Raw genomic sequence first — 26,682 nt, forward strand, 5'->3', positions numbered from 1 at the left:
ACTTTGTTTTCAAATTTTAAGGGATTATGGGATGCTGAAAGGGGTATGAATGTTTGTGATGGTTGAATTTGGCATCCAAGTAGTAAAAACAAGTGTGTTTTCACAATCAAATAATCTACAAAGCTGAAATCTTATAAAATAAACTGACTGTACTCAATCAATTGAAGCATATAAAAAAAAAAGAAAGGTCCGGTCTGCTCGTCTCTCTCTTTTACTCTTACGTAATCAAATACATCCTTACGGCTCATATAATTCTGCTTCCGTTAAAAAACTGTGTTTTTAAAATGCTCTCGTTTTGAATTTCTTAGTAACTTATTTCACTCTCACAAATATTTTTACAACTTGTAATGTTCTATAGTTACGTAAAACTCATTTAAAAAATTGCTCTATTGACATGGTTATCTCATACCTATTCAGCTTCTCTACCTCTCTATTGAAAAATGCATCCATGAGATGGCACGGGCGTTTCACACCATAGTTACCGAGCGGATATGGAAGTGAGTTTTCTTATTTTTCAATATGAGTTCAGAAAATTGTTAAGAATAACAATTTTATTTATATTTAAGTAATAGTATTGTTCGACATGAGATTATATTATATTTACATAAGAGTTTTAAGTAGAATTTAATAATTAGCTGACTAGCAATCAGTACGATGAAGAGAGAACATTAAATTAGTCTGGGATTGCAAGCCTAATATAAAACCAAAAATCTCTGTTTTCCCAAAATATCTTCGTTTATTATCTTTGGAATAAAAAGTAATTTTTTTGGCCACACATAAGACTTTTTTCAATTATTGTGCTAATGAGGAGTTTTACATAAAATTTAGGTGCGATCAGAGCATAAAAAATTAGAGTACAAATGATTTGATGTCTAATGCTTATGTAAGTAACAAGACCGTAAAAAATTTAAAGCCATGTTGAAAATTTTTCATTTCTTAAGTTTAGAGATGTATTGGTATAATGTCCAACATTATATTTTACAATAACTTATAATTACAAAGAAAAATTTTTATATAAAGTTTATAAGTATTTTCTTTCCATATCTTACATATCTGTCTAACCTTCAGCTTAAGTTTGAAATGAAGAATGTTATTGCTCGATTAATAAGTTGTGTAAAGTATTAGAAGCTCTTGGCATGTTTTTAGAAACAGACTCTCCATTCTACTTTACTTGTTTGCATCTTTACTTATTTTTCGAAAGGCATGAGGTAGAATAAGTCAATTTTTATATAATGTAGATAATCAAAATTTTAAAAACAAGTTTTGATGGAAAAAAGTGGGATTGCATTTAAAAAATATAATTAAGCCCTGTAAATAAGGTAACTAAAAAGAAAAAGGTTTTTTTAATGGCACTAAAAATCCTAAATTTTTAGTACGCACTAAACTCATGGGTACGTAACCAGCCTGATTTTAAAAGCTCTATTGTTATATACTAAGCAAAAGTGAACTCAGCCATATCAGAGCTGTATCCCTTATAATTAGATTGTGCAGAGAAATAGTTGTCATATAGTTGGAGTACAGTGTAAGATTATAGCTCTCAATCTACCCTTATCGTTATTTAAAGATTCTGAATGTATCATTGTAGTCCATTGCATTGTTCTAAAACAATAAGAAACCAAGAATAGACTTTATTTCAAAAATAATTGACTAAAAATAAGTAATCAATGCAACTTTCTACGAGTCATTTATATTTTTTTCAAACACTTTAAGAATATGTAGTATTTTTCTTTATGTCTTGACTTCTGTGTGATGCGTTGTTTGTTAACTCTACAAAAGTTAAAGTCTAGTCAACTGTAAGTTAATTTTTAGGGGTGAACGTTGAGTAAAAAGTATTCTCTAATTTAATTCAGTGTTTAAATTTGTAAGAAAAAAAAGTTTGAAGTAAATAATATCGAATAATCATCTTAGTTAATTAATTTTATCATTAATCAATCTAATGGTAAGACCTTCTACTATTAACTAATATACTTTTCTTAATGATTTCAGTCTTCTTTTTAAAAGCTGCTGATTATAATTTATTTATAGGTTATAAAGTAACATTGTTACTGATGTTGTCTCCTTATATCGCTTTTAATACTTATTCATGTGCCAAAGAAATACCTTAATTTCCTTAGAAAAATTAGAAACTGTTGCAATCTTATTGTAAAAAATATTTTTTTTATAGAAGCTAAACGAAAGATTTAAAAGATGTTACTTCATTAGTATAAACATAACCCAAAACAATAAGACATAAGGTAACTTTTGGTACAAAAAATTTATCTTTAGCTTGAAACATCTCCTGAAACACGGATGTCATAAATAATGACGCATTGAAATCAAAGTACATTGATTATATTCAAACGTATGAGGTCTAGAACTGATATGTAGCATTATTTTTGATGAGCCTATAAAACTATATACAAGCAAATTCTAATATTTTTATGACTATGTAACGTATAACATGGGCCCTGAACCAAAAATCACTAATGCATTGTAGTTGATTACAAAAAAAGTACTTCTCAATAAACCTTTTCTTCATTCACAGATTAAAATATTTCCATGATCTCGCGCTTCCTATTTGTTTCCGTTAAATACTACGATTGCATTTAAATGTTTAAAAAGTTTTTTCCAATTCCTTAAACCTTAGAAAATACAATAACGACTAAAATTCTTAACTCGTCCTGAAACAATCATACAATGCAAATATACGTAGATATTTAAAGTTTTGATCTTTTAATAACTTGAAACTTATGACTACGACTTGATTGCGTCTGTTTTGGAAAGTCAATAACAGTTAAAAGTTATGTCTCTAAGAAGGAGTTATTAAAGATTTTGAATTGCATACAATAGTGTTTCCGATTCTCCGTGATGGATTTGCTAACCACCATTATTAGTGTTATAAAATTTGTTTCAAATGTTTACGCGTTTTCAAATGTATTAAGATAAATCACAAAGTATATAGAAGTATTTTTTTGTTTTGTTACCATAAAAATCACAATACAGAAGTTAGAAAAAATTTGTATGAACTATTTTAAAAAAATTTAAGACTTACAACTTTTTGATTTCTTAATATAAAGAAGATGACTGTCAGCAGCCTAACTATTTTAGTGGTGAACGAAATAATAAAAATTGTCTGTATGAGATAATTTTACAGCTTGATTATCCATGGTAAAAGTTTTTTTTATTAACTACTATTTTTTTATTTCGGTGTAACAGTTATTTCACATTTATAAGAATTCATTGAAAATGTTATTTCTCCCAAAATGTGATTCCTTGATAATACACGGAAATTACTAAAAAAAAGCTTCCGTTGGATTATTCACTAATACTTTTTTGTTTGTACATTGTGATGCTTTTTTCACTTTAAAAAGGTTTTATGAAATAAAATTTTTTTCCTTGTCCGTCTTTCTTCTCAAGATATGGGGTATTTGCAAATGTATTTAGGTTAGGCCCAAATGACGACTCGTTGACGAAATAGTAGACATGTGCATCAATTTATCCAGTATGCAAAAAGCTCTTGGCAAATGCTTATTGGACTAAAATCAAGTTATATCACAGTTTACCCAGTTGTGGCACTCTATTGCAAAATAATGTCCTAAAGTAGACTCTTTATATTAGACTCCTAAATTCGACCTTCATAGCGAATAATCTTTTAGCCAGCACTCTAGTCAGCGATTTTTTGCAACGCTGGCTAAATAGCGGACTACTTCAATGATGCCAAATTAATAAAAAATACATTTGACAATTTGTATAACTTCTGTATAGTTAAGCAAGTGTTACAAGAAGGTAATGTAAGTAATTTTCCTAACTACAAAGAATGTGTGATGTTATTTAAGTAGATGTATTTGCTCCGAGCCGATGCAGAGGTAGTGCCTTCTGTATCAGATATTTGACAAAAGTTCACAGTCTTAACAAACGGCTTAGAGCATACACATATGCATATGTCTGTTTGTGATTGGCGGGCTCACTGAAAGAGACTGCTAGAGGTAATAGTTGCTTTCTCTCTGCCAATCACAAGTAGCCACATGATATAAGGCCTTTGTTTACACTACAGAACTTTTGTTAAATAACTAATACACAGGGCACAGTCTCTGTATCGGCGAGGAGTAAATATCTCATACGACCATAAAAAAGTCGAGCGAAATAGCCTCGATGCTGCTACCAGAAGAGAAGACGTCAAATTTCATGTATCTGGCAGTTTAAACAACACAAAAAAGTTAGTTTGTTTAACTTTTTGTATGGCATAAATCATATAAATTGTAACAAATGTTCTTTCTAGATTTGGCATCTCGAAGAAGCGTTGAAAAAAATCGCCAACTAGAGCACTAACTGTCTTTACTCTGACAGTAAATACATGTGTAATATAATATTTTTAAAAACATGGCCACCACGGGCGTAAATCCAATGATCTCTATGATCTTTTTAACTATTTACAATATTCTGTAGAAGAAAATAGATTTTTCTTGTGGTTCAATACCACACATACATACATTTGCGTGCATTACAAATAATTAAAATTGCCCTTATTTATTGTAAATACTTATGAAATAAAGTGAAATAGGCAAAGTAAAAAAAGGTTCTCCTTGCACATACCTAATCTGCAAAAATGTATCAAATTCATGCAAGATATTAAGTTTTTTCAGATACCAAAGGATGCTTACAGACAAATATGTTTATTACAATCATTGTAGGTAGAAGATGAATTAATGCAAGTGTTTAATGGCAGATGTTAATTATGCAGTTATTCTTGCGAGCATAATGATCTCAGTAATAATACTTCTGATGACCTGTACATTAATAACATAGTTTTTCTACAATCTTACTTAACTTTTCAAATTTTCAGAAATCATTCATTACATCAATAAATGCATGTTTTTATGCACGTTATTATTCCCTACCGTTGAATAAACATACTCATTTTTACAACCTAATGTATTCTTGAATTTTTTAATACACATTTTTTATTAATAAATATATTTTCAAAGGTATTTTTTCTATTCCTAATATCATAACTATAAGCCAGACATGCAATGACTGAATTTCTTTGCTACTAGTACCTAATTTATAAAACGTTACCTTATTATTTTTTAACATTTCTGGGCTATACTCTTAGAAACATAGCAACTGGTGGACATTTTCTCGTACGGAGTGTTGCAACTGTGTAAACTGGGGTAATAATATCCAGTCTTTTTATATGCATATCAAATACGCACGGTCACAAGCTTACTAAATATGCAAAAAAGTTTTATGTGAGGAGCATTTCACAAAACCACCCACATCAGCCATTGATGTCAGATGAAACGGCATTTCCTTCAAAGCAGAATTCAGTACAAAAGACGGTACAGACTAGCGCAACTAAAGAACAGATAGAAAGAGTCTCTATCTTAGTTTCCCTACTCTAACTCTCCCTTTTCATGTAATATACGTATGGTTTACCCACACGGAGAGGGAATTTACGGGTTTATCGCATGGAGGGTATCTGGCTGTTAGCGCATGCAGCCTCCCCATGCGTCTAAAACGCGAAGCTGATGCACTGGATGCCAGCCAGTGCTTGTGTTAAGGCCAGTAGAGTGTTACATGCTATCAACACATGTGAGTACACGGCTGCGAACCAAGAAAAGCCGTAGCCGAAACTCATCGACTATGTCCGAGCTGAAAACGCAAGGAGCATGATGGGTTTAACGCATGGTGGCTCTTGCGTTTTGGGTATCAGCTGATAGTTGGCGGCGTTGGCAAGAGGCGCGAGCGCCTATATATATGCTATGTATGTATATATACATGTAAATATGTATACATTTAACATTGTTTATACTTTATGTAAAACATGCAAGGTAATGATGATAATACAATAAGAAGCAAACCATTGGAAGATAACGAAGGTTGTACAAGTGATTCTGAAAAGTCTCCTGCTTGTTGTTGAAAATTATCCATAACCAAAGTCTAACATGCAAGACTTTAAGACTTTGTAGTGAATTAAATATCTTGAGTGCTTATGAACGGAGACAATTCAGTAAATTAGAAATCATGTGCACAGGGTCCTATATCAATCAAACATAACATAATTGTAAGTGTCAAACCGATACACCAACAGATTATTTCTAAAGAGCTGTTGACGTACTCAAAATTTACGTTTGCGTTTCTGATACAAGATAAGTATTGTTGCAATAAGATATTTTTTGATAAATATTTGACAAATAAATTATTACTGCCTATTCTAACGTACATATATGTATATTTACATATATACACATATGTGTGTAAACTTATTTCTGATGTTTTGGTTAGAAATACCACAACATTGAAAATTTTGTGCGAATGCATCATCTTTATATACTTACGTACCAAATTAAATGATTTGCGATGAGATGCATAAGCTGTTACACCGTTTGTCACTCGTACACAATGCACATCTCAAAATTGCTGCACTTAGTACATTGGAAAGAATCGAAAGGCTATGAGAATCATATATGCATAACGTGTATACATATACGTATATAGCAGACTCTTGCGCCAACCATCAGCTGATACCCAAAACGCAAGAGCCACCATGCGTTAAACCCATCATGCTCCTTGCGTTTTCAGCTCGGACATAGTCGATGAGTTTCGGCTACGGCTTTTCTTGGTTCGCAGCCGTGTACTCACATGTGTTGATAGCATGTAACACTCTACGGGCCTTAACACAAGCACTGGCTGGCATCCAGCGCATCAGCTTCGCGTTTTAGACGCATGGGGAGGCTGCATGCGCTAACAGCCAGATACCCTCCATGCGATAAACCCGTAAATTCCCTCTCCGTGCATGATCGCTTTACAGCTTACATATAATATCTATACCTTCTTTGCCGCAGCGCATAGTATTCGAATAGGCTAGTTGACGTACTGGTAGTACCTTCAAATAACATCTGCGGTAATTTTTATTTTTTTATTGCTTCTCAGTAGGTGTCGTTTTAAAATATTTATTAAAGTAAATTTATGGATACAACAATAGTATTCGTAATTAATTTTAAATTTATTAAATTTCATGTATAGATAAAGCATAATAATCTAGGTACCCGCCGTCAAAATTTCAATTACTACATATCCTCTTTAAAACTTTTGTACGGCTTAAGTATACCGAGTCTACCAGCCCACTCTCTTGGCAAAGTCTTTAGCTACGGCTTTCTCCCTCTAATGCACTGGAAAGTCGTGCATTTCATAAACTTCCAGAAGTTTATAAATACTGCAAAACCGTGAAGTGAAATTGCAAGAAGAGTTGATGAAACGCAGGAAAAAACATTTGCCAGATACAAATTTTTTGATCGTTATCCGTGTCTACTGCCTAAAACGTCTGTAGATGACGACTCAAAAATATTAATTAATAACAAGCTGATATTTCACTACTGCTTAAAAACATTATTTAATATTTATTGTCGATTTTGTCTGACAAACAATATATGTTTACTTTTTAGTCCGAGCCTATTTAATACCGGTCTCATCACGTCACCAAACTTATTAATAACAAATTTTTTTAAATTTTTCTACTGTAGAATAAAGCAAACAGTACAACGTATATGTTGGCCAACAAGTAATCGTTACCATGTGACCATGGTATAAATGTAATCATCAAAATCTACTAGATTACAGTACGCACAATGTGTTTATCTGTAAATTACAGTGTAGTAAAATATTTTTTTAAACTAGTAAATTTCGTAGACGTAGTTAAAAAAATTTAGTTCTTTATAAATAGTTTTGCGAATTAATGTTTATCATAATTGAGAGATTATTATGCAGAAAAGCTTATTATTAATCGTTGTAAAAAAAATTTTTTTTACTTTTCATCAACTAGACGTCATTACAATTCTTTTATTTTTTTTGAAGATTCAAATTGTATATTCAATTTTGCGCTTCTTCTTATAGGCTAGCACATACATATGTGTAAGTGTGGTACTTGTATTATCTGCTCACTCTCCGAAGTTCGAAGACTATGAATACTGGGTATGCAGTTAAGCATGTGAATTTTTCTTGTGCTATTCTTATATTTGTTCAACGAAAAAACGTAAAATTGTCTATAAGTATAAATATAAATGTGTATATATATACACATATGTGTATATATGTGTATGGAAAGTGAGTTATGCTGACAGTTTTAGAAACGAATCGGTACTTGTGCAGACAATGAGGGACTTATGCTGACGTCTGCATAAGAAATTTGTTAAATTTTAATCGGAAAGGTAGTTATGATGACAGTCGTCTTAAGTCACGATTACAATGGAAAGGGAGTTGTGAGGACTCGTCTGCGTAAGTGGTGATGCATGAAATAAATACATTGACGAATGTATTTATACATACAATTATAAATCATAAATCTGATTAGCTACTTATGCTTATTAGAGAAATTCTTTTATATTATTTGAAACAAACGAATTTTTTTTTTTTCATACCATTTTAATATAGCACTATTTACATAAGCTGTGCTAACCAATGAAAGTTAATCCGAATGGTATCATTGTTCAGTCTGTGTTAGGAGCCTTATGACTTCACAGTAAATATCATTAAATTTGTGGTAAGTTTTTTAAAAGATTTCACTTATTAACATTAATCTTATTAATAATAAAGAGCCATGTATCAAGACGTTAGTGCGTTTTTTAACGTATTATTACGTGTCTGTTTGAAATCATCTTGAAATTTTTGTCCATTTCTATACAGTATTCAGAGTAGTATTTTCATTATACATTGTAAAAAAACATACTTTTTATAAAAACTAATGCTGATACTGCTCTATGTTATACTACAGAGTAACTTACAATAAGGTTGATCATTTGAAAATAAAATAATGTATCTTAAACGTACCATAAAAAACTGTATGCGGTAATCATTTTTTTTCTATTTTTTATAAGTATACCTTATTTTTACTCAAAGAGTATAACTGATATTTTACAAATTTGAGAGATCCATTGCTTTAAGTCAGAGAAGGGTTATATATCTTTTATAATGACTTCAATACTTTTATTTGAAAAACAAGTTCTATATATTGGGCTAAATATCTCTCACAGTATAATTAAATCAAGTCGTGTACGACATATAGTAATATGTCGTTAGGCAAAGGATAAATGATTCTTGTCCTGTGTCTTAGAACATTATTTAAGTTTAAATTATTGCACTCTCAAGTAACGTAGGGATTAAAATATAATACTCTGCTGACGAAGACATAAAATATTGTACTGGCTTATGATAACAAAGAAAATATCCTTTAGACAAAAAAATTATTTATTGTTACATAGTCTAGGAACTTTTCTGGCGAAAAATTTTTTTATATTAAATCTCCAATCATTATCCGCAAACAAAAAATCGTGTTAGTCGAACAACTACAACTGCAAAAGAGTTGCTTAATCGCTGTGTGAAGAAAAATTATTATTTTTTGTGAAGCAACTATTATAATTCATTGTTTTACCAATGAACTTACCTTGGACATGAGAAAAATTTCTCATCTCTTACAATAAATCTTAAAAAAACATATCAAGAATCGTGCGTAAGTCAATTATAAAGCCATTTAATATTTGTTAAGGTCATTATATACGTCTTAGTTGTTCATTAACAAATAGTTTTCTAAATGACCTCAAACATAAAATGAAATGATTCCGCCATTTTTATGAATTCAGAATCTCGATAAAAATTAAGTCAGTTCAACGTAACTGCGTGAACAAACAGTATAATATTGTTGGCCATACACAATGCTAGATAGATTTGTTTTATTTATGTAAAATAATTGAGTGATAGATTCAAATTACGTAACTCAACGTCAAAATAACGTGTTTATATTAATAGTGCTTTTTATCTCGCGTCACCAAATTGGGCTCTTATCAAACTTAAATCTGCGATTATCAAAAATTCTACAAATAAGATGTTTATATTTAATTAAAATTGTTTTTTAACCAGCGAATGAAAAGGTTTTATGAAGGAAATTTTTTATAAATTTTTTAAGACAAGATGTTAAATCGTACTCATATTTATGGTCATCATACAGTTGATTTAAATAAGACGAAAAATTTAGTTTTTTTCTAATAGAATTTGTGCTTCTTAGAATTAACTTAAATTACTTAAAAAATTAGAAATTAAGTATTTACATACCTATACTAGAGCTACAATAGCAAGATTTCAAAGTTGTAAGCTTCTAGATAATTTATTTTTCCTGTTTTTATATTCCATAAACAACAAAAATTAATTTTTAAGAGAACACAAATATAAGGCAGTTGTAAGTTAATCTACTATTTGAGTTTTTGTAGGAATTTTAAATCGCTTAATCAATTTAAAAAAGATTTTTTTCATAATTTCAGGTTTAATAAGCTATAACACATTGTAAAAATCAATTATTAATATACATTACGCTTCTACCCCTTAATACCATGATAAATAATTAATATAGAGTAATTGTTTTCCACAAGTAATAGCTAAACGGATTTTGTAATTTGTTTGAATATGTTTTATGTTCAATTAAGAATTATCAACTACAGTAACGTTCTTATTCTTGTAGTTAGAACATCATAGCGAAGGTTGTGAAGTACCGGTTTCAAAAGTTAAAAAAAAACTATTCTCTTCAATTTCTTGTAAATTAATGTTTTTGTTTAAGTACGTAGGTCTTTTAACTATCTGCAATATTAATAAACTGTAACACAATTCTAAGGGTAGTAGTGAAGTTACTAGATAAATACTTAGTTTTCAAAGTTTACGTAATTAACACTTAATTCAAGTTAAAAATGCTAGAAAAAGTGATTGTTTCATATTGGGCAGAAAATTATAATTTTTTGACAACTGTATCATAAAAACTAAAGTTGTACGTAGCTTAATTATAGTTATTATCATTTATTTTACATATAAACACATGAAAAAATAATCGGTATTAAGTTTTTCAAATCCCTGACACATTGTATTACATTGTATCGATTTTTGCAGAATGCATTTTAATAAGGTCAATTATTACAAAAAAGTGTCTTCCATACAGTCAGAAAAATTGTTTTTGCCGATTACTTTTTTTTGCTTATAAGTAATTCTTATATTCACTTAAAAAATACAATTAATATTTTATACATCTAAGAAGACATTCGCTTTGAGTGTGTGAAAGTTCATAGTTGTTCAGTCTTAGGGTCGCGAAATTGCGGTTTAGAATTTGAAAATCAAGTTTTGTACGTTATCTTATTTTTTTATTTTTCGAGAAATATAAATCACAATAACTTAAAACGTATAATTTATGTTTTACGTAACAAAAAAATGTTTTGCTTATAGTCTGCAATGGTTTATTATTATTTAATTTAAGGGTTGCGAGATTGTGGTTTGGAATCTAAACATCAAGTTTTGTGAAATGGGCCGAAGATTTCTTACACTATTATTATAAAATATCGAGTTTCCTGAGACATGCATCTTGTTAAGAGTCACAGCCTTTTATTTTATTCATCAACCTTGTAATAACTTTATAAGTATAATACATGATTCACACGTCTATGAAATCCATTGCTCTAAGTCTACAAGGGCTTATTATTGTATAATTTTAAGCTCGCAAAATTGTGGTTTAGGAATTAAAAATAAAATTCTGTATATTGGACGTAATATTTGTTACAGTATTATTAAAACATGTTGTGTATTATATGTCATTAGAAAGTGGATAAAGAATTTTTGTCCTCTGACTTAGGATATTTATTTAATTAAACTTAATTAGAACCATAAGGATTTCAAGATTCTGCAATATTAATAAACCGTAACATAATCCTAAGGGTAGTAATGGAGCCACTGAATAAGAATTTAATTTTCATAGAATACGTCATTAACACTTAATTTGAGTTGAAAATGCCAGAAAAAGAGATTGCTTCATAATAGGGAAAAAAATTATAATCTTTTGACAATAATTGTACTATAAAAATTAGATTTGCACGTGGCTTAATTTTTATTATTATTATTTTTTTCATTTATTCACACATAAAAAAAAATACATTATAAATTTTTTAAATCCCCGACACATTGTATCATATTGCTCCGATATTTGCAGAATGCATTCTAATGAGGTCAATTAAAGAAATAAAAGTGTCTTCCATACAGTCAGAAAAATTGTTTTTGCTGATTATTTTCTTTTTTTGCTTATAAGTTACCCTTATATTTACTAAAAAAGTACAATTATTAATTTATACATCCAAGGAGACCTCCGCAGTGAGTGTGTGAAGGTTTATGGTTGTTTAGTTCTAAGGTCGCAAAATTGCGGTTTAATTTTTGAGAATATTTTTCGATAAATATGAATTATAATTACTGATAACGTATAATTAATGTACTACATGACCAAAAAATGTTTTGCTTATAGTCTGCAATAATTTATTATTTTTTAGTTTGAGGGTAGCAAGATTGCGGTTTTAAATCTATATATCAAATTCTGTATAATAGGCCGAAGATTTCTTACAGGATTATCATAAAATGTCACGTTTCCTTAAAAATGTATCTTGTTTGAAGTCACGGCCTTCAATTTTTTTTGGTGGCCTTGTAATAATTAAATTACTATTTATTAATATTTTGCACATCTAAGAAATTTATTGTTCTAAGTTTGCAAAGGCTTGAAATTACATAATTTTAATGTCACAAAATTGCGATTTAATGTCAGAAAATCAAGTTCTAAATGCTAAGAAAAATTTCTAGTAAAAAACAATTTAATTATGTCGTGTAATATATGTTGTTAGAGAAACGACAGAGCATTTTGTTCTCTGTCTAAGGACATTTTTTTAATTTAACTTCATTGCACCTTTCAGTAACTAAGGGACTTAAATATTTCAATCTATAAACATGGACATTAAACAATTATCTAGCTAATATATACCAAAATTTAGTATTTTTCAGAAAAAAAACTTTTGTTTTTGTAGTTGAGAAACTTTTTTGGGAAAATATTTTTTTATCTTGAATCTTCAATTATTATTAATAAACAAAAATCGTGTTAATTAAACAACTAAAACTGCAAAGGGGTTGCTCAATCACTGTGTAAAATAAAATTATTATTCTTTGTAAAGCGACTCTTGAAACTTATTGGTTTTTCAAACGGACTTTTTTTTGACATAAGAAAAATTGTTTATTTCTTACGAATAAATGTTAAAAAAATGTATCAAAAATTTTGCGTGAGCAAATCATTGAACCATTTTAAATTTGTTAAGCTTATTAAATACGTCTTAGTTATTTATAAACGAATAGTGTTCTCAATGTTTTAAAAAGTAAAATAGAATAATTTTGCCATTTCACGAGTTTAGAATTTTGATCAAAATTTAGTCAGTTTTACGTAACAGCGTGAACTAAATGTATAATATTGTTGGCCGTACAAAATACTAAATTGATTCGTTTCATTTACAGAATACAATAAACTGACAAATTTAAATTGCATAACTTGTCGTTAAAATTACGTCTTTATATTATTAGTGGTTGTTTATATTATTAGTGCATTTAATTTCGGGTCGCCAAATAACGCTCTTATCAAACTCTAATCTGCAATTATCATAGATTCAGCGTACGTGGAGGTAATCACTTTTAATTTTATTTGTTGTTTAACAAACAAACATAAAAGTTTTATTAAGGGGATTTTAAAAAATTTGTTAAAGCAAGTTGTTGAATCGTACTGATATCTATGGTTTCTATACAATGTATTCAATTACTACAAAAAAAAAAGGTTTTGTCTCATAAGAATATAAACTTTTTAGAATGCAGTTGATTTATTGTTTTATTTTTATTTTAACCCTTTTACACTGAAAGTCACGTCACAAAGCCAAAGTTTGTCAATTTTAGAATTTTAAAAAGTTTAATTTTTGTTTGTTATATCCAATTAACAATAAAACGTAACTCACGACATAGCTCAAATCTTACACTAATGTAAGTTTGTGTAATTTTTCAGTCTTTATAACATATCTCTTACGTTTTTATCCTTAAAAAAAATTAATTACACATCTTTATGTTCCAGAAACTATAACGTTTTATGAAAATTAATCATTAACATTACATTATCTTTAACCCTTTAATATAGTAAAAGATTATTCATATAAGTTATGTTTTCCTCTCAAGTAAAAGCTGAAGAGAATTTGTGATTTGTTTTGATATGTTTTATGTTTAATTACGAACTATCAACTACACTTACGTTCTTATTATTGTAGTTACAACATCATTGCGAAGGTTGCAAAATGGCGGTTTCAAAAGTTAAAAAGTCAGCTTTAAAGTTTTAAAAATGTCAGAAAAAGAGATTGTTTCTTGGGCAAAAAATTATAATTAATTAGCAATTGTACTATTAAAGTTGGAGTTGTACGTGGCTTCATTTTAATTATTATAATTTTTTTAATTTATTAACACGTGAAAAAAACAAAGATTATAAATTTTTCACATCCCTGACACATTACTTTATATTGTATCGTTATTTGCTGAATTAATTTTAATGAGGATAATTATTACAAAAAAAAATTGTCTCCCATACAGTCAATGAAATTATGTTTTCCAATTTAATTTTTTTTTTTGCCTATAAGTTATTCTTATATTTACTTAAAAAGTACAATTAATATTTTATAAATCTAAAAAGACCTTTACTTTGAGTGTGCAAAGGTTCATGGTTTTTTTAGTTTTAAGGTTGCAAAATTGCGGTTAAAAATTAAAAAATCAAGCATCGTATGTTATCACTATCCTTTTTATTCTTTAGTAAACATAAATTACAATGACTTAAAACGTATAATTGATGTTTAACATAACAAAAAAATGTTTTGCTTATAGCCTGCAATGGTTAATATTTGTTTAATTCAAGGGTCGCGAGATTGTTGTTTGGAATCTAAAAATAAACTTTTGTATAATAGGCCGAAGATTTCTTTCAGTATTATTATAAAATATTATGGTTTCTGAGACATGTATCTTGTTCAGATTCACAGCTTTTTGTTCTATTTTTAAAACTTGTAATAACTTAATAAGTATAAAACATGATTCACATGTCTATGAAATAAATCCATCACTCTAAGTCTACAAAGGTTTATTATTGTATAATTTTGAGCACGCAAAATTATGGTTTTAAAATTAAAGACAGAGTTCTGTATATTAGACGTAATATTTGTTACAGTATTATTGATATATGTTGTGTATTATATGTCATTAAAAGTGAAGAAAGAATTTTTGTCCTCTTACTTATGACATTTATTATATTTAACTCAATAGAAACCATAAGGGATCTAAATTTCTGCAATATTGATAAACCGTAACATAATTCTAAGGGTAGTTATAGAGCCACTGGACAAGAATATATTTTTCAAAGGTTACGTCATCAACACTTATTTCGAGTTGACAATGACGGAGAAAAAAATTGTTTCATATTGGGCTAAAAATTATAATTATTTGACCATTGTATCATAAGAATTAAAAATGTACGTGGCTCAATATTGATTATAATTATTTTTTTTATCTATAAACACATGAAAAAATAATTAATTGTCAATTTTTTAAATCCTTGACACATTGTATCATATTGCTCCGATATTTGCAGAATACATTGTAATAAGGTCAATTAAGGGAATAAAAGTGTCTTCCATACAGTCAGAAAAATTGTTTTTGCTGATTATTTTCTTTTTTTGCTTATAAGTTACCCTTATATTTACTAAAAAAGTACAATTATTAATTTATACATCCAAGGAGACCTCCGCAGTGAGTGTGCGAAGGTTTATGGTTGTTTAGTTCTAAGGTCGCAAAATTGCGGTTTAATTTTTGAGAATTAAGTTTTGTACGGTATTATTATTTTTTTTATTTTTCGATATATATGAATCACAATTACTTATAACGTATTATTAATGTACTACATGACCAAAAAATGTTTTGCTTATAGTCTGCAATAATTTATTATTTTTTAGTTTTAGGGTCGCGAGATTGCGGTTTTAAATCTATACATCAAATTCTGTATAATAGGCCGAAGATTTCTTAGAGGATTATCATAAAATGTCCCGTTTTCTAAAAAATGTATCTTGTCTTAAGTTACGGCCTTTAATTTTTTTTGTTGGCCTTGTAATAATTAATTTACTATTTAATAATGTTTTACACATCGAAGAAATTTATTGTTCTTAGTTTGCAAAGGCTTAAAATTACATAATATTAATGTCACGAAATTGCGATTCAATGTCAGAAAATCAAGTTTTAAATGCTAAAACAAATTTCTAGTGAAAAACAATTGAATTATGTCGTGTAATATATGTTGTTAGAGAAACGACAGAGCATTTTGTTCTCTGTCTAAGGACATTTTTTTAATTTAACTTCATTGCACCTTTTAGTAACTCAGGGACTTGAATATTTTAATTTGTTGACATGGACATAAAACAATTAATTAGCTAATAAATATAAAAGTTTAGCATTTTTTTTTAAAAAATATCTTTTATTTACGTAGTTGAGAAGCTTCTCTGGCAAAATATTTTTTTATCTAGAATCTCCAATTATTATTTAAAACCAAAAATCGTGTTAATTGAACAACTACAACTGCAAAGGGGTTGCTCAATCACTGTATTAAATAAAATTATTATTTTTTGTTAAGCGACTCTCGGAACTTATTGGTTTTTCAAACGGACTTTTTTTTGACATAAGAAAAATTGTTTATTTCTTACGAATAAATGTTAAAAAAATGTATCAAAAATTTTGCGTGAGCAAATCATTGAACCATTTTAAATTTGTTAAGCTTATTAAATACGTCTTAGTTATTTATAAACGAATAGTGTTCTCAATGTTTTAAAAAGTAAAATAGAATAATTGTGCCATTTCACGAGTTTAGAATTTTGATCAAAATTTAGTCAGTTTTACGTAACAGCGTGAACTAAATGTATAATATTGTTGGCCGTACAAAATACTAAATTGATTCATTTCATTTACAGAATACAATAAACTGACAAATTTAAATTGCATAACTTGTCGTTGAAATTACGTCTTTATATTATTAGTGGTTGTTTATATTATTAGTGCATTTAATTTCGGGTCGCCAAATAACGCTCTTATCAAACTCTAATCTGCAATTATCATAGATTTAGCGTACGTGGAGGTAATCGCTTTTAATTTTATTTGTTGTTTAACAAACAAATATAAAAGTTTTATTAAGGGGATTTTTAAAAAATTTGTTAAAGCAAGTTGTTGAATCGTACTGATATCTATGGTTTCTATACAATGTATTCAATTACTACAAAAAATAAGGTTTTGTCTCATAAGAATATGAACTTTTTAGAATGCAGTTGATTTATTGTTTTATTTTTATTTTAACCCTTTTACACTGAAAGTCACGTCACAAAGCCAAAGTTTGTCAATTTTAAAATTTTAAAAAGTTTAATTTTTGTTTGTTATATCCAATTAACAATAAAACGTAACTCACGACATAGCTCAAATCTTACACTAATGTAAGTTTGTGTAATTTTTCAGTTTTTATAACATATCTCTTACGTTTTTATCCTTAAAAAAAATTAATTACACATCTTTATGTTCCAGAAACTATAATGTTTTATGAAAATTAATCATTAACATTACATTATCTTTAACCCTTTAATATAGTAAAAGATTATTCATATAAGTTATGTTTTCCTCTCAAGTAAAAGCTGAAGAGAATTTGTGATTTGTTTTGATATGTTTTATGTTTAATTACGAACTATCAACTACACTTACGTTCTTATTATTGTAGTTACAACATCATTGCGAAGGTTGCAAAATGGCGGTTTCAAAAGTTAAAAAGTCAGCTTTAAAGTTTTAAAAATGTCAGAAAAAGAGATTGTTTCTTGGGCAAAAAATTATAATTAATTAGCAATTGTACTATTAAAGTTGGAGTTGTACGTGGCTTCATTTTAATTATTATAATTTTTTTAATTTATTAACACATGAAAAAAACAAAGATTATAAATTTTTCACATCCCTGACACATTACTTTATATTGTATCGTTATTTGCTGAATTAATTTTGATGATGATAATTATTACAAAAAAAAATTGTCTCCCATACAGTCAATGAAATTATGTTTTCCAATTTAATTTTTTTTTTTGCCTATAAGTTATTCTTATATTTACTTAAAAAGTACAATTAATATTTTGTTTATCTAAAAAGACCTTTACTTTGAGTGTGCAAAGGTTCATGGTTTTTTTAGTTTTAAGGTTGCAAAATTGCGGTTAAAAATTAAAAAATCAAGCATCGTATGTTATCACTATCCTTTTTATTCTTTAGTAAACATAAATTACAATGACTTAAAACGTATAATTGATGTTTAACATAACAAAAAAATGTTTTGCTTATAGCCTGCAATGGTTAATATTTGTTTAATTCAAGGGTCGCGAGATTGTTGTTTGGAATCTAAAAATAAACTTTTGTATAATGGGCCGAAGATTTCTTTCAGTATTATTATAACATATTATGGTTTCTGAGACATGTATCTTGTTCAAATTCACAGCTTTTTGTTCTATTTTTAAAACTTGTAATAATTTAATAAGTATAATACATGATTCACATGTCTATGTAATAAATCCATCGCTCTAAGTCTACAAAGGTTTATTATTGTATAATTTTGAGCACGCAAAATTATGGTTTTAAAATTAAAGACAGAGTTCTGTATATTAGACGTAATATTTGTTACAGTATTATTGATATATGTTGTGTATTATATGTCATTAAAAGTAAAGAAAGAATTTTTGTCCTCTTACTTATGACATTTATTATATTTAACTCAATAGAAACCATAAGGGATCTAAATTTCTGCAATATTGATAAACCGTAACATAATTCTAAGGGTAGTTATAGAGCCACTGGACAAGAATATATTTTTCAAAGGTTACGTCATCAACACTTATTTCGAGTTGACAATGACGGAGAAAAAAATTGTTTCATATTGGGCTAAAAATTATAATTATTTGACCATTGTATCATAAGAATTAAAAATGTACGTTGCTCAATATTGATTATAATTATTTTTTTTATCTATAAACACATGAAAAAATAATTAATTGTCAATTTTTTAAATCCTTGACACATTGTATCATATTGCTCCGATATTTGCAGAATACATTGTAATAAGGTCAATTAAAGGAATAAAAGTGTCTTCCATACAGTCAGAAAAATTGTTTTTGCTGATTATTTTCTTTTTTTGCTTATAAGTTACCCTTATATTTACTAAAAAAGTACAATTATTAATTTATACATCCAAGGAGACCTCCGCAGTGAGTGTGCGAAGGTTTATGGTTGTTTAGTTCTAAGGTCGCAAAATTGCGGTTTAATTTTTGAGAATTAAGTTTTGTACGGTATTATTATTTTTTTTATTTTTCGATATATATGAATCACAATTACTTATAACGTATTATTAATGTACTACATGACTAAAAATGTTTTGCTTTTAGTCTGCAATAATTTATTATTTTTTAGTTTGAGGGTCGCGAGATTGCGGTTTTGAATCTATACATTAAATTCTGTATAATAGGCCGAAGATTTCTTAGAGGATTATCATAAAATGTCCCGTTTTCTAAAAAATGTATCTTGTTTTAAGTTACGGCCTTTAATTTTTTTTGTTGGCCTTGTAATAATTAATTTACTATTTAATAATGTTTTACACATCGAAGAAATTTATTGTTCTTAGTTTGCAAAGGCTTAAAATTACATAATTTTAATGTCACGAAATTGCGATTTAATGTCAGAAAATCAAGTTCTTAATGCTAAAACAAATTTCTAGTAAAAAACAATTGAATTATGTCGTGTAATATATGTTGTTAGAGAAACGACAGAGCATTTTGTTCTCTGTCTAAGGACATTTTTTTAATTTAACTTCATTGCACCTTTTAGTAACTCAGGGACTTGAATATTTTAATTTGTTGACATGGACATAAAACAATTAATTAGCTAATAAATATAAAAGTTTAGCATTTTTTTTTAAAAAATATCTTTTATTTACGTAGTTGAGAAGCTTCTCTGGCAAAATATTTTTTTATCTAGAATCTCCAATTATTATTTAAAACCAAAAATCGTGTTAATTAAACAACTACAACTGCAAAGGGGTTGCTCAATCACTGTATTAAATAAAATTATTATTTTTTGTTAAGCGACTCTCGGAACTTATTGGTTTTTCAAACGGACTTTTTTTTGACATAAGAAAAATTGTTTATTTCTTACGAATAAATGTTAAAAAAATGTATCAAAAATTTTGCGTGAGCAAATCATTGAACCATTTTAAATTTGTTAAGCTTATTAAATACGTCTTAGTTATTTATAAACGAATAGTGTTCTCAATGTTTTAAAAAGTAAAATAGAATAATTGTGCCATTTCACGAGTTTAGAATTTTGATCAAAATTTAGTCAGTTTTACGTAACAGCGTGAACTAAATGTATAATATTGTTGGCCGTACAAAATACTAAATTGATTCATTTCATTTACAGAATACAATAAACTGACAAATTTAAATTGCATAACTTGTCGTTGAAATTACGTCTTTATATTATTAGTGGTTGTTTATATTATTAGTGCATTTAATTTCGGGTCGCCAAATAACGCTCTTATCAAACTCTAATCTGCAATTATCATAGATTTAGCGTACGTGGAGGTAATCGCTTTTAATTTTATTTGTTGTTTAACAAACAAATATAAAAGTTTTATTAAGGGGATTTTTAAAAAATTTGTTAAAGCAAGTTGTTGAATCGTACTGATATCTATGGTTTCTATACAATGTATTCAATTACTACAAAAAATAAGGTTTTGTCTCATAAGAATATGAACTTTTTAGAATGCAGTTGATTTATTGTTTTATTTTTATTTTAACCCTTTTACACTGAAAGTCACGTCACAAAGCCAAAGTTTGTCAATTTTAAAATTTTAAAAAGTTTAATTTTTGTTTGTTATATCCAATTAACAATAAAACGTAACTCACGACATAGCTCAAATCTTACACTAATGTAAGTTTGTGTAATTTTTCAGTTTTTATAACATATCTCTTACGTTTTTATCCTTAAAAAAAATTAATTACACATCTTTATGTTCCAGAAACTATAACGTTTTATGAAAATTAATCATTAACATTACATTATCTTTAACCCTTTAATATAGTAAAAGATTATTCATATAAGTTATGTTTTCCTCTCAAGTAAAAGCTGAAGAGAATTTGTGATTTGTTTTGATATGTTTTATGTTTAATTACGAACTATCAACTACACTTACGTTCTTATTATTGTAGTTACAACATCATTGCGAAGGTTGCAAAATGGCGGTTTCAAAAGTTAAAAAGTCAGCTTTAAAGTTTTAAAAATGTCAGAAAAAGAGATTGTTTCTTGGGCAAAAAATTATAATTAATTAGCAATTGTACTATTAAAGTTGGAGTTGTACGTGGCTTCATTTTAATTATTATAATTTTTTTAATTTATTAACACATGAAAAAAACAAAGATTATAAATTTTTCACATCCCTGACACATTACTTTATATTGTATCGTTATTTGCTGAATTAATTTTGATGATGATAATTATTACAAAAAAAAATTGTCTCCCATACAGTCAATGAAATTATGTTTTCCAATTTAATTTTTTTTTTTGCCTATAAGTTATTCTTATATTTACTTAAAAAGTACAATTAATATTTTGTTTATCTAAAAAGACCTTTACTTTGAGTGTGCAAAGGTTCATGGTTTTTTTAGTTTTAAGGTTGCAAAATTGCGGTTAAAAATTAAAAAATCAAGCATCGTATGTTATCACTATCCTTTTTATTCTTTAGTAAACATAAATTACAATGACTTAAAACGTATAATTGATGTTTAACATAACAAAAAAATGTTTTGCTTATAGCCTGCAATGGTTAATATTTGTTTAATTCAAGGGTCGCGAGATTGTTGTTTGGAATCTAAAAATAAACTTTTGTATAATGGGCCGAAGATTTCTTTCAGTATTATTATAACATATTATGGTTTCTGAGACATGTATCTTGTTCAAATTCACAGCTTTTTGTTCTATTTTTAAAACTTGTAATAATTTAATAAGTATAATACATGATTCACATGTCTATGTAATAAATCCATCGCTCTAAGTCTACAAAGGTTTATTATTGTATAATTTTGAGCACGCAAAATTATGGTTTTAAAATTAAAGACAGAGTTCTGTATATTAGACGTAATATTTGTTACAGTATTATTGATATATGTTGTGTATTATATGTCATTAAAAGTAAAGAAAGAATTTTTGTCCTCTTACTTATGACATTTATTATATTTAACTCAATAGAAACCATAAGGGATCTAAATTTCTGCAATATTGATAAACCGTAACATAATTCTAAGGGTAGTTATAGAGCCACTGGACAAGAATATATTTTTCAAAGGTTACGTCATCAACACTTATTTCGAGTTGACAATGACGGAGAAAAAAATTGTTTCATATTGGGCTAAAAATTATAATTATTTGACCATTGTATCATAAGAATTAAAAATGTACGTTGCTCAATATTGATTATAATTATTTTTTTTATCTATAAACACATGAAAAAATAATTAATTGTCAATTTTTTAAATCCTTGACACATTGTATCATATTGCTCCGATATTTGCAGAATACATTGTAATAAGGTCAATTAAAGGAATAAAAGTGTCTTCCATACAGTCAGAAAAATTGTTTTTGCTGATTATTTTCTTTTTTTGCTTATAAGTTACCCTTATATTTACTAAAAAAGTACAATTATTAATTTATACATCCAAGGAGACCTCCGCAGTGAGTGTGCGAAGGTTTATGGTTGTTTAGTTCTAAGGTCGCAAAATTGCGGTTTAATTTTTGAGAATTAAGTTTTGTACGGTATTATTATTTTTTTTATTTTTCGATATATATGAATCACAATTACTTATAACGTATTATTAATGTACTACATGACTAAAAATGTTTTGCTTTTAGTCTGCAATAATTTATTATTTTTTAGTTTGAGGGTCGCGAGATTGCGGTTTTGAATCTATACATTAAATTCTGTATAATAGGCCGAAGATTTCTTAGAGGATTATCATAAAATGTCCCGTTTTCTAAAAAATGTATCTTGTTTTAAGTTACGGCCTTTAATTTTTTTTGTTGGCCTTGTAATAATTAATTTACTATTTAATAATGTTTTACACATCGAAGAAATTTATTGTTCTTAGTTTGCAAAGGCTTAAAATTACATAATTTTAATGTCACGAAATTGCGATTTAATGTCAGAAAATCAAGTTCTTAATGCTAAAACAAATTTCTAGTAAAAAACAATTGAATTATGTCGTGTAATATATGTTGTTAGAGAAACGACAGAGCATTTTGTTCTCTGTCTAAGGACATTTTTTTAATTTAACTTCATTGCACCTTTTAGTAACTCAGGGACTTGAATATTTTAATTTGTTGACATGGACATAAAACAATTAATTAGCTAATAAATATAAAAGTTTAGCATTTTTTTTTAAAAAATATCTTTTATTTACGTAGTTGAGAAGCTTCTCTGGCAAAATATTTTTTTATCTAGAATCTCCAATTATTATTTAAAACCAAAAATCGTGTTAATTAAACAACTACAACTGCAAAGGGGTTGCTCAATCACTGTATTAAATAAAATTATTATTTTTTGTTAAGCGACTCTCGGAACTTATTGGTTTTTCAAACGGACTTTTTTTTGACATAAGAAAAATTGTTTATTTCTTACGAATAAATGTTAAAAAAATGTATCAAAAATTTTGCGTGAGCAAATCATTGAACCATTTTAAATTTGTTAAGCTTATTAAATACGTCTTAGTTATTTATAAACGAATAGTGTTCTCAATGTTTTAAAAAGTAAAATAGAATAATTGTGCCATTTCACGAGTTTAGAATTTTGATCAAAATTTAGTCAGTTTTACGTAACAGCGTGAACTAAATGTATAATATTGTTGGCCGTACAAAATACTAAATTGATTCATTTCATTTACAGAATACAATAAACTGACAAATTTAAATTGCATAACTTGTCGTTAAAATTACGTCTTTATATTATTAGTGGTTGTTTATATTATTAGTGCATTTAATTTCGGGTCGCCAAATAACGCTCTTATCAAACTCTAATCTGCAACTATCATAGATTTAGCGTACGTGGAGGTAATCGCTTTTAATTTTATTTGTTGTTTAACAAACAAATATAAAAGTTTTATTAAGGGGATTTTTAAAAAATTTGTTAAAGCAAGTTGTTGAATCGTACTGATATCTATGGTTTCTATACAATGTATTCAATTACTACAAAAAATAAGGTTTCGTCTCATAAGAATATGAACTTTTTAGAATGCAGTTGATTTATTGTTTTATTTTTATTTTAACCCTTTTACACTGAAAGTCACGTCACAAAGCCAAAGTTTGTCAATTTTAGAATTTTAAAAAGTTTAATTTTTGTTTGTTATATCCAATTAACAATAAAACGTAACTCACGACATAGCTCAAATCTTACACTAATGTAAGTTTGTGTAATTTTTCAGTTTTTATAACATATCTCTTACGTTTTTATCCTTAAAAAAAATTAATTACACATCTTTATGTTCCAGAAACTATAACGTTTTATGAAAATTAATCATTAACATTACATTATCTTTAACCCTTTAATATAGTAAAAGATTATTCATATAAGTTATGTTTTCCTCTCTAGTAAAAGCTAAAGAGAATTTGTGATTTGTTTTGATATGTTTTATGTTTAATTACGAACTATCAACTACACTTACGTTCTTATTATTGTAGTTACAACATCATTGCGAAGGTTGTATAATGGCGGTTTCAAAAGTTAAAAAGTCATCTTTAAAGTTTTAAAAATGTCAGAAAAAGAGATTGTTTCTTAGGAAAAAAATTATAATTTATTGGCAATTGTACTATAAAAGTTGGAGTTGTACGTGGCTTCATTTTAATTATTATAATTTTTTTAATTTATTAACACATGAAAAAAACAAAGATTATAAATTTTTCACATCCCTGACACATTACTTTATATTGTATCGTCATTTTCTAAATTAATTCTAATGAGGATAATTATTACAAAAAAAAATTGTCTCCCATACAGTCAATGAAATTATGTTTTCCAATTTATTTTTTTTTTTTGCTTATAAGTTATTCTTATATTTACCTAAAAAGTACAATTATTATTTTATTTATCTAAAAAGACCTTTACTTTGAGTGTGCAAAGGTTCATGGTTTTTTTAGTTTTAAAGTTGCAAAATTGCGGTTAAGAATCAAAAAATCAAGCATCGTATGTTATCACTATCCTTTTTATTCTTTAGTAAATATAAATTACAATGACTTAAAACGTATAATTGATGTTAACATAACAAAAAAATGTTTTGCTTATAGCCTGCAATGGTTAATATTTGTTTAATTTAAGGGTCGCGAGATTGTTGTTTGGAATCTAAAAATAAACTTTTGTATAATGGGCAAAAGATTTCTTCCAGTATTATTATAAAATATTATGGTTTTTGAGACATGTATCTTGTTCAGATTCACAGCTTTTTGTTCTATTTTTAAAACTTGTGATAACTTAATAAGTATAATACATGATTCACATGTCTATGAAATAAATCTATCGCTCGAAGTCTACAAAGGTTTTTTATTGTATAATTTTGAGCACGCAAAATTATGGTTTTAAAATTAAAGACAGAGTTCTGTATACTAGACGTCATATTTGTTACAGTATTATTAATATATGTTGTGTATTATATGTCATTAAAAGTAAAGAAAGAATTTTTGTCCTCTCACTTATGAAATTTATTATATTTAACTCAATTAAAACCATAAGGGATCTAAATTTATGCAATATTGATGAACCGTAACATAATTCTAAGGGTAGTAATAGAGCCACTGGACAAGAATATATTTTTCGAAGGTTACGTCATCAACACTTATTTCAAGTTGACAATGACGGAGAAAAAAATTGTTTCATATTGGGCTAAAAATTATAATTATTTAACCATTGTATCATAAAAATTAAAAATGTACGTGGCTCAATATTGATTATAATTATTTTTTTTATCTATAAACACATGAAAAAATAATTAATTGTCAATTTTTAAATCCTTGACACATTGTATCATATTGCTCCGATATTTGCAGAATACATTGTAATAAAGTCAATTAAAGGAATAAAAGTGTCTTCCATACAGTCAGAAAAATTGTTTTTGCTAATTATTTTCTTTTTTTGCTTATAAGTTACCCTTATATTTACTAAAAAAGTTCAATTATTAATTTATACATCCAAGGAGACCTCCGCAGTAAGTGTGCGAAGGTTTATGGTTGTTAAGTTCTAAGGTCGCAAAATTGCGGTTTAATTTTTGAGAATTAAGTTTTGTACGGTATTTTTATTTTTTTTATTTTTTGATATATATGAATTACAATTACTTATAACGTATTATTAATGTAATACATGACCAAAAAATGTTTTGCTTATAGTCTGCAATAATTTATTATTTTTTAGTTTGAGGGTCGCGAGATTGCGGTTTTGAATCTATATATCAAATTCTGTATAATAGGCTGAAGATTTTTTAGAGGATTATCATAAAATGTCCCGTTTCCTAAAAAATGTATCTTGTTTTAAGTTACGGCCTTTAATTTTTTTTGTTGGCCTTGTAATAATTAATTTACTATTTAATAATGTTTATACATCGAAGAAATTTATTGTTCTTAGTTTGCAAAGGCTTAAAATTACATAATTCTAATGTCACGAAATTGCGATTCAATATCAGAAAATCAAGTTCTAAATGCTAAAAC

General features: G+C 27.4%; 1 protein-coding gene across 2 annotated transcripts in view; it reads left to right on the top strand.

Annotated features, from left to right (window-relative positions):
• The first annotated feature begins 1,857 nt into the window (after positions 1–1,857).
• LOC106639940 (troponin C, isoallergen Bla g 6.0101-like) overlaps positions 1,858–26,682 on the top strand; it is a 352,184-nt gene continuing 327,359 nt past the window's right edge. The window contains exon 1 of one of the 2 annotated variants that reach the window (XM_089594188.1): positions 1,858–1,939. In XM_089594188.1, the coding sequence (XP_089450314.1) occupies positions 1,937–1,939 (3 nt within the window). In that variant the 5' untranslated portion in view covers positions 1,858–1,936. The remainder of the gene's footprint in view (positions 1,940–26,682) is intronic. The other variant, XM_089594190.1, reaches the window with a different exon arrangement.

This window comes from Copidosoma floridanum, unplaced genomic scaffold (assembly GCF_036245765.1).
Source record: "Copidosoma floridanum isolate Cflo_tuat_1 unplaced genomic scaffold, Cflo_Japanese_pri ptg000021l, whole genome shotgun sequence".
Lineage (NCBI taxonomy): Eukaryota > Metazoa > Arthropoda > Insecta > Hymenoptera > Encyrtidae > Copidosoma > Copidosoma floridanum.